Here is a 9,959-nt window from a genome sequence, read left to right as displayed (position 1 = left end):
ATTCCTTAGTCCCTTTTAGTACTCAAAAGTTTTTAGTCTTATTCTATCCCCTCGTTGGGGCAATGAATTTAAAAACGCCACTAAAAATTTGGAATCTTCGCGTTATTTTTGGCATATGGTTATGTTATAATGTCATAAGGCTAATAATTTTACAAATAAAATAGGTAGCAAATTATATCACTCTCATAAAAGTATTGGATTTCATTGTATAAGTAATATTATAGCTGATTTATGAACGCACTCTTTAAACTGACGTTTTAATTTTTTAAATTTGGCAACATTAATTCGCAATTTCTAAAGAAAGTTTAGATCGATGGTGGTGTAGCGAGGATTTTTGCGATTTAACTTAATTCATCTTGGAAATATCGTACTCTAGTCAATACTGTCATATTTCTTCATCCGTTCCCAGTAATCTACTAAAAAGACAAAATGGTAAGTGTCGATCTTGTCGAGGGCGGGCTAATTTTAACTCTGCTCCTGCTGTTTTGGCCAAGGTGTTGTCTCGGACTACTGGCGGGCGCGCTTTCGGCGTTGCTCGCTGCCCACTCGACCCTTTTCTAATTAGTTTTAAATTAAATTGGGTATCGTAGTAGAAAATAATTTAAATTCATCAAATAATGTTCGTATGATAGTATGTATTACTTTCCCCATTTCGAAACATCAAAAGAATCTCGGTGGTTACTCGAGTCACTCATCTTAAACCATAAAATTGAATGTTTCAGGGCAATGAAAACTCAATCCCTATGGAGCTGTGTTCCAATTGTAAGTACATTGTTTGTTTCACTTCTCTCACTACTTTCAAATCTATCTCATTCTATGTACCTTTACTATTGGTATACAGCCTTTAAAGATTTAAATACAACAAAGTAATGAGTAAATTGATGATGTCACTTCCCATGAGTTGCTTTCCGTGTTAACTTGTTCCGTTTGGCTTCCACTATTAACCTCGTCCCTTCCGTACTAACTCTTGCGAGTGTTACAGATGAGTCTGAGCATAGGTTGCATTATGAGCTTAACCGGAGGTTTGTTTTCAGCGCGTGTTAACTGCATTGATTTTAAGGTGGAGAACTGTGAGTGTGTAGCGACGACACGGACGTGTCTCTCATGTTGCATCTCGCACGTCACGTCACTCGCGTCCAGAACAATTTTTTCCGATCCAATTGAATGAACATCTAGTGATTTGTTATGTTCTAGAAATAATTCTGAAGCTGACAATAAATTATGTTGACAGTCGCTTGGTACTGTTTAGTTTTTTCAGAGCTCAATATTAAAGAAGTAATTTTTAGAAATTAAAGTAAACTATTAAATAAAACAAGATTGCTCATCAATCAGGCTTACGCGCAACAGACCAAAACGAGGCAGAAATGTACTTTCTTTACTGACCACTGTTCTCCAAAGTGTATTCAGCCACAATTTGTAACATTCAGTGTGCGTGTGATGTCCCATGCCCATCAGTGCTGCAGTCTCTCTTCTGTCAGTCTGTATATTTGTTTCTTTTCTATTCTAGAACATCTCTAACTAGGTGCCAAATCTCTGTGCATAATTCCTCCAACCTGTTGTTAAACATATTCTGTAGATAAAAATTGTTCTGGATAATAACATGAACTAGTTTGTTGGTTAGTGCAACCCGCCACAACGGCCTAGTCTCCGGTGTTCGTAGAGTTCATTACATTCTGAATGTGTGTTGCGATCTGTTAGACGTTACGAGCCCGCTCAGGTGCGTATGATCACGCGGCGCGGTGCGGTCGCCTCGCCCGCACCGCCCGACCCTGCCCGAGCGGGACTGTAACGTAGCGCTTTCTGCACTCGGAAATATCCTTGTATTCGTTCTAGATCGCTTTTTATGTTAATAGAATAGAACGTGAACATTCTGTATGATATATGTATATAATTCGTACATAACGCGGCGCGCTCCGGCGACGTCAGCGTTCAATATTCATGAGCTAGCGCTTGGCCCGTCGACGAACAATACTCACGATGACGGCTCGTCGTTCGCTCCTTTCTCTTTCGCGTCTGCATGCGACTAGATAAACTGAATATCGTTGTTCGTTGTCCTCGCTCCGACCTCGGTAGGGACGGCGTAGAGTCCGATGGGTGTGGCGAAAGAGAAAGAAGCAAAGAGCGACGGCACGCGTGTCGAGTGCTGCTAGAGTAGCCGGTCACTAGGTGGCCGCCGGCAGCCGCGCCTGCGGGGGCGGGGGCGGGGGCCGCGGGGGGCGCCCCGGCGGGCGCGGCTGCAGCGTGTGTTGTCGCAGTCGATGCGGACGAGATCCGGCGGCTGGGCAAGCGCTTCCGCAAGCTGGACCTGGACAACTCGGGCGCGCTGTCCATCGACGAGTTCATGTCGCTGCCCGAGCTGCAGCAGAACCCGCTCGTGCAGCGCGTCATCGACATCTTCGACGCCGACGGCAACGGCGAGGTCAGCACCAACCTTTACTTACTACAGACACAGACACAGACACAACAGACGCCGCGCGGCACTTGCCGCGACGGTGCCTTCCTCTTCGAGATCTATTTTTTGCTGTTCTATTCTATCGGTGGCTGTCATGCATGACCCCTTGTAGCCCCCTCCCTCTTACTTCAGACTGCCTGTTTTCTTGTTAAATATTTTTGAAAATGAATCCGTTTGACATTGAGCCTATGACTTGACCTTTTCATTTACCGTACCGAACTTGTTGGCTCAACTCATCACGCATTTAAAATACTATATACATACATAACATATCTACCTCGAGCAGAGCCAATGAGAGGACATATATATTCTTCATCTTTTTCTGATACGAATTATTAGTATCTTACCTTACTCCTTTTCTGTCTAATGTGCGACATAATTTATCTCGTCTCGTTGTTTTGCTTTAATTATTTTCCTAAAATATTTAACGTTTGGTGGAAGAGCAATATTAATTATTGACGAGATTGTGTGTTACGTAAATATTTGAGCTAACTAGGCAGAAACTAACTTAAATCATCAAAATATATCGATGTTATCGATGATACAAAATAATCCTTAGGTAAATACCAGGAACAATGACATATTGTGTGAGCGGCGCGCGGCGGCGCGGACGCTAGTGGTAGGTACCTAACCTAATGAGCTGAGCGGCGTCTGCGCCGGCGTTGTTGATAAACAACGCTGACGTCACGCGCCGCCGCACGCGCTTATCGCGCTGCCCAATCATGTCGACCACACTGCACTATACACTACGGTTAGGTTAGGCTAATTAATGAAAATTGAAACGGAAAAAATGTTTCACACTTATATGAATAGAGTTTTTTGCTCAATAGAGCAATTTACTCGGCTCGGCTACATCAGCAAACGCTAACGTCTTCTGTGGTATCGGATAGGAGCGTTTGCTATCGCTAACGTTTTCCTTCGTAGTTGACGCTACTGTCGCTACCTACGGGAGAAAGTGGTCTTAGCAGCAATATAATTATTAAGTGATAGGACGAATCACTCCAGAAACATCTGATACGCTGTTATTTTACGTCTATACGAATACAGCTGCGCTCAGATTATTTTTGAGTGATTTTGTCACATTATCTATTTGTTTGTAGCATTATCTACATATTAATACTGGACCTACATGGATGACAGATAAAAATAACTAAACTTTAGTTTCGATAAGTTTGTTGTTTTTTGTAGGTATGTTTAATTAGTTGAATTATTTGAAATTGCGACTCAGTTTTAATCCAAGCCTTTCAAACTTGCCAAATTTCAAGTCAATCCTACCTGACAGATTTAAACTAATCTCAGGCCCTTTAGTAGCTGAGTACCTAAAACGCAGTCTGCCAATTTCGCTAGCCACTTACATTAGATATAGAAAGGAAACGTTGTAAAAATACCTAATTCAAGGCCCAAAATAATATGACCGTTTAGAATGAAACTGACACATTCGACATTCACATTTCCAAAATAAACTTTGTATTAAACAAAATCGGGTCGAGTGTTAAAAAGAGAATATTTCGAATTGTGTCTGTTTCATTCTAAAAGTGCGTATGATGGAAATGAATCCGCATCTGGTCGGATAGAACTAAGCAAAGTGAAAAGCTTAAAGCAAGCACAGACAGTGTTGAGGTGCAGCGAGGGCGCGGGCGCTGTTGGGCGCTGTTGGGTTGCAGGTCGACTTCAAGGAGTTCATCCAGGGCGTGTCCCAGTTCAGCGTGAAGGGCGACAAGCTGTCCAAGCTGCGCTTCGCCTTCCGCATCTACGACATGGACAACGACGGGTTCATCTCCAACGGGGAGCTGTTCCAGGTAGGTACCTGCCCCTCCCCCTGCCGCACTCACATACGTTTATATACGCACATATACGCACTCATATACATTATTTTCTACGTTTTCAACTCCCGTGGCTCCGGCATGTGGAAATATTTCCAAATACTGAAGCGACATAAAACTCCATATATGAATACCCACAGACAAAAGACCAGATTTTAGCCAACTCTTATTACTACATCCTAGGCGCGGCTGTTTATGTGATTTCACTATTTCTATAGATAAGCAAATCATCTCAATCGTGATTTAGCACGTTTTTGCAAAATGTTTCTGTTGGGATTGAACTGTTTTTTTTTTCCTTAATTCTGTTCTTATTTCTTGTAGGGCGGTTTTGGGTTACGAAAGATAATTCTCATTCAGTCATTACATGTAATAGTTTCATCGGGATCTTTGGGTGTTTATGAATCAGTTACTACTGACAATTGATTTTCGTAAACGAACATAAAACTGTCATCAGCTTAAACAATACACAATAACTACCCTAAATTGATATCTGAATAAAAGAGATGGCTAGGAGGAATTCGGGTTGCCTAATGTTACTTTTAAGACCAATTACCACGAAGGCAAGTAATAAAATGAACAGGCATAAAGATTATTCGTTGACTGCAACACCTAAAGCGTCCGTAACAACAGATATTCGAGCGATCGAGTTAATGCTTTTTCCGCGAAAGCGATAAACTCAGCCGGTGCTCGAAATAGTCTCCTCCCGCACGAGGTACCAGACGCAATAAACCATAAACGCCCCACCTCAGCTTCTTGACAAATGTTAAAGGGCATATTTTAATTTAGGAAACGTCAAGTATAACGGTACCAATGCAGATTTTTTTAGCATTATTTGGAGTCGAGGCCCTGCGTTCTTGATAGTAAAAATGGTTCAATTTATTAAGAAGATGCCCTAGATATCCAGCAGATTGCAGAGGTTGTGCATGGCATTGGCAAGTAATTACCGTAGCGTAGTTAGTGAGATGTCGGAGATACCCGGCGAATGCAGGCGGCAGCGGCAGCCGCACGCAAACAATGGATGAGCTCGTAATTGCGTTGACCTTGCTGTATCAGATAAGGCTGTTTAAAAAAAGCATGCGAGATAATCAGTGTTCCGGATATCTTTGTAGCGCTCGACATGCACAAGCTAATCTTTATGATTAGTACAAAGTTCGGGTTCGCGAGTCACATTCGGTCACATGAGCGATGAGCGGAGCAAACAGATTTAATTCATAGAAGGGTTTCCCGTCGACGGATACGTCGTGGCCGTGGAGGACATCACCATTATCATCAATCTTTATGATTCTGAATATAATCTGAGATGATTCGGTAGCAGGATATTTAATTCTTCTTTTAATAGATCTGATTTTAGAATTGTCTATCTGATTGATTTGGTTTCACTTTGAGTGGACGTCGCTGATTGACCTTGAAGACTAGATTTCGACCGACAAATAATCACACGAAATGCACAATGACTATTACATTTAAAAGAAAGTTTAGTGTGAAGACTAAGTGGTCCTTTACAACTCGATGCGGCATGTCGGGTCCTAAATTTTTGATCTGTTCAGCTCGCCTTAGGTACCCGCCGTCCAAGGTTTGAGCAGATCGATGCTAATAGCGTCAGCGGACGATGGACAGTGCATCGGCCAGGTCAGTAGGTCAGCCAGAACTAAACTGTAACAGATCGAATATTTATTCGAATGTGTCATTGATAGATTTCTTTTTCGTCGTACCTATTTGTTGTTGTTTAAAATATGACTATAATAATGTACTCGTTGGACACATTATTTCGGTTAATTATTGATCGAACGATTTTATATATACCTACTTATCTTGGGGAATCTAGTGATTTGGGTGGTTCACGACTAAAGTGCCATTTCACATTCACGCCGGATACCCGGTGTTGTTCATACAGATACATATAGTAACTTTAACATGTACGTTAGGCGATACGACGGGCTCCCCATAAAATAGAAAGATCAGATCTAAGGAACCATGACATCAAAGACGAGAAATTCATCCAAACGGGCCACCCAGTAGAACTGTAAGCTTTAGGTACTGATGATTCGTTGTAGTTCCATAGCTACGAGTAGTATACCTACGTTTAATGGAACTATCGCGGTTTTTTCCGGACTTTGTACAGTCAGCGTCATATAGTACGTAACAGTCAAGATCACCAAATATTTGGAAACATACAAAATAGAGTGACTCAGTCAATGTATTGTTCGAGACATCCAGTGCAAATATACGCCTGTCGAGCCGACATTAGTACGTGTATCAAAAGTAGGACACCACAGAAATTGTACCGTATAAGGTCAATGATCTATAGCTAGCGGCTTCAAATTCCAAGTTGGTACTCTTTTCGGTTTGTAGTCGAATATTATTACGTGTTCATTTTCCTCACTTAAATTTATTGTAGTGTGTCATATTTACATAACGTACCATGTTGCTCCATTTAAACGATGAAGCAAGATCGCCAACTATTTCGTTGTAGTTCCAAGTAAAATGCTACGCACAAAGACTGTACCATCATTCCCATATTGTATCATTTAAAATCATTTGTAAAGGAACAAGCGCCAAAAAAAAAAACCCAAAGGAACTACTGGGAATAATCGAGGTTGTTGTCGTTTACAGGTGCTTAAGATGATGGTGGGCAACAACCTGAAGGACACGCAGCTGCAGCAGATCGTGGACAAGACCATCCTGTTCGCCGACCGCGACGAGGACGGCAAGATCTCCTTCGACGAGTTCTGCTCCGTGGTGGGCAACACCGACATACACAAGAAGATGGTCGTCGACGTCTAACTCACACCCCCACCCCACCCCACCTCACACCCCCACACCCCCACCACCAACACACACACGCGCGCCTGACGCCGGCGTACGCTCGGACACAAACGTAAATATCTAAACAAAAAAGAGAAATGTAACATGTGACTGAAAGAAACGATCTAATGCAGAAACAAACCAGGATGCCTGTTAAATTTGCAGCTGTTAATAGAAATGTCGAATAAAATTTGTTTCTGACAGGATAAACTAGGGCAATTAGAGTTCAGAACACAAAAGAGTTATAATGTCGCCGCGTGTTATGTTTGTGCCCGGAGCCCCGGACGCTCAGTGCAGGCGCGCTCTAGTTAGAACACTATTCAAATGGCGGCGCGGCCGCGCCGGCGAGCTCGGACCAGCGCTCGTGATCAAACTTTACTGGTTCATGTATTTTAAATGTGTGAAGCCAAAACTGAGCGGACAGACGCCGGCCGGCCGCGCCGCGCCCCGCGAACCATCATCGTCTCTTCGTAGCTCTAAGTGAAACATATACATTTTATCATAGCTATACGGTAACGTCATTAGAGTTCTTATCATAGTTGATCGTAAGTAGATTTTTTTTTATAATTTTGTTGCGGTAATAGTTTTAGTCGGTATTGTTATTTAGTATTTTATTTCGGCAGAATTAGGTGTCAGTTGTCAATGCGAGTCCATCACGTGTAGGTGTTAGAGATGGGTTAATCCGGAACTCCGCCTTCGAAAGAGTCAGACACTCGAGCGGATCCGAAAAACTTATCGGCTCCTTCCATCCATATTATCATCTCCGGCCAATGTCCAAGGAGTCATTATGAAGAATTAGTATAGCAGTTTTTCGGTACCGAACCAATCCTGTCAAGAGTCGGAAGGAGACCTTCGCTAACAGACAAATTAAGTTAAAAATCGCTCGCAAGAACTATTCAATAGCGAGTCGATAAGCGGAGTCGGAACCGATATCTCATATCTGAGCTGAATTTAGTGAGTCAGATCAGTTGTCGGAGTCTCGATTACCCATGTCTAGTAGGTGTCATCGTAGGCCGCACTAGCTCGTAGCGCCGGCATCAGTCATTAGCGGGCCTGAGCGCGGCCCGCCCGTATCTACTTCTATATTATTCTACTGATCTTATCGCCTTATCCGAATTTTATACAAGTAACTGTAACTTTTGAATATTAGTTCGGTTTTAGTAGTCGTTTACTATAACTATAAGGTTGCGGTATGTGTGAGCGCGCTCCCCGCCCGTCCCGAGCCGCCCCTCCCTCAGAACGCTCGCACAAGGCGAGCGGGATCCAGATTCCTAGTCCCGAAGTGGCTCAGTCGAGCCGATACGGGGCTGACGTTTGCGAATGACAAGTTTGTGGATCATTATGTTCGACCGCATCGTCAGAATGCTTCATTCGCAAATAATATCAGACCGGCATGGATAAATAAAGTTTTAATGAGGGCTATTGTTTTTTTGTCTTATTAGATGGCGCCACTGTTGCGTGAGGTTTTTAAGTGTGGCTTTCAAAGTCTATTATTACGGGCGTGAAAACAAAGTTTACATTTAAATCGTATTTAGTTTAGTAAATCTTAAAACCGCACCATAAAAATATCGAGCAACCACAATCTTGCGTAGTCCCGTTTTTATCGAAAAAAAAGGGAGAACAAAAGTTTTCGAAAGACAAAACTGTCTCAAAACATTGCCCCTTATCGCATAATTTCCATAATTAATTTCAGGTAATGCAAAATATTCACAAAATTATTCTAATTATAAATAAACCCGCGTAGCTCTTGACATTTCGGAGACCTCACGCTACACTAGCGACTCTAGCGGCGAATTCATACGCGATAGCCCTCATTGAAATGAAGCTGTCTTGCAGCTCCCCTCCCCCGTTCCGTCCTGACCCCTCCCCGCAGGTGCTGACGGCGCTGCGAGCGCCGCGCTAGCCCCCCGGACCCCCGCCCCGCCCCTCCCCGCGCTCCGGCTTGTACATGTGTGAACGGAAACTTTCTGATCATCACCGAGTGTTGCGTCCGGCGGACGCGGCGAGCCGGCCGCCGGAAGCCGGTCACCGGCTCGTCCGTGTCTGCTGGATTATTTTAAGTATTTCGTCCAAATGTAAAGAGGTATTTTTTCACAAATCGCTTTCATCACGATGTCGGAGGGAATGACGATGTTAGAACGTAGGCATCGCGTCATCTCGCTAGCGTAGCGTTATGTTGGAATAATGGTTTGGTTCAGTTTACTTTATCGTGTATCGGTGACCTCCTGTCGTGCGAGCACCGGGTGCACGATTCGCTATCTTAAGTGTGTGTCTATAGAGATGTGATTAAACTTAACCAGTAACTGTACAAAGAGTGCCATGAGTCAGAGTCGCGGCAGCACTCGACGCACCGCACCAGCGGACAGCGGACAGCGGACGCACGTGAATCTATTAATGTCTAGTCACAGCTGTTGTGCATATAATATACTAAATATATATAAAGAATCATTATATCCATCGTGAGTCGAACCGGCGTAGTCTTACTTCGCAGTTGTGCAATCGTGTTGCATTGTTGATAGTGTTAAATATTATTAATATAAATAAATTCCTTCTTTATATAAGAATAATAGGTATCGTTCACGGTTTTAAACAATTGGAATGTAGCAATATACGATTTTAAAAGCCTTATTTGGAGGACGGCGGCGGCATTCGGCATCGATGTTCTCTCCTCACCATAACTTAAACATTATGTACAATGTAAATGTAATGAGGTTACGAGGAAACAATGAATCATTTCGTAGAGAGGATATAATGTTGAGTCGGACACACCCAGTGCGCCGTAGTGCCGCCGCCGCCTGGCGCGGGCGGGCGCCGGAGCCCCGGGCGGGGCGCCGGAGCCCGGGCGGGCGCCGAGCCCCGGGGCGCCGGAGCCCCGGGCG

The 9,959-nt window shown here is 43.5% G+C and overlaps 1 protein-coding gene across 2 annotated transcripts; it reads left to right on the top strand.

Moving 5' to 3' along the window:
* The first annotated feature begins 278 nt into the window (after window positions 1-278).
* Window positions 279-9,902, top strand: LOC141429833 (calcineurin subunit B type 2). Of its 2 annotated transcripts, XM_074090396.1 has the most exons (6): window positions 279-432; window positions 723-762; window positions 1,035-1,070; window positions 2,256-2,419; window positions 4,117-4,251; window positions 6,889-9,902. In XM_074090396.1, the coding sequence occupies exons 1-6, from the start codon at window positions 430-432 to the stop codon at window positions 7,057-7,059; spliced, it is 549 nt and encodes a 182-aa protein (XP_073946497.1). In that variant the 5' UTR covers window positions 279-429; the 3' UTR covers window positions 7,060-9,902. The 2 variants fall into 2 exon arrangements, with proteins under 2 accessions (XP_073946497.1, XP_073946498.1); XM_074090397.1 differs by lacking the exon at window positions 1,035-1,070 and having other exon boundaries at window positions 280-432.
* Window positions 9,903-9,959: the final 57 nt, after the last annotated feature.

The sequence above is a fragment of the Choristoneura fumiferana genome, chromosome 7 (genome assembly GCF_025370935.1).
Source record: "Choristoneura fumiferana chromosome 7, NRCan_CFum_1, whole genome shotgun sequence".
In the NCBI taxonomy this organism is placed as follows: Eukaryota; Metazoa; Arthropoda; class Insecta; order Lepidoptera; family Tortricidae; genus Choristoneura; species Choristoneura fumiferana.
This window is presented reverse-complemented; position numbering and strand designations above follow the sequence as displayed.

Excerpts from the sequence above, each read along its gene's own strand:
- LOC141429833 (XM_074090396.1), top strand. Across the intron at positions 763-1,034 it reads TATGGAGCTGTGTTCCAATT|CGCGTGTTAACTGCATTGAT; the intron begins GTAAGTACATTG and ends GTTTGTTTTCAG. Across the intron at positions 2,420-4,116 it reads ACGCCGACGGCAACGGCGAG|GTCGACTTCAAGGAGTTCAT; the intron begins GTCAGCACCAAC and ends GTTGGGTTGCAG.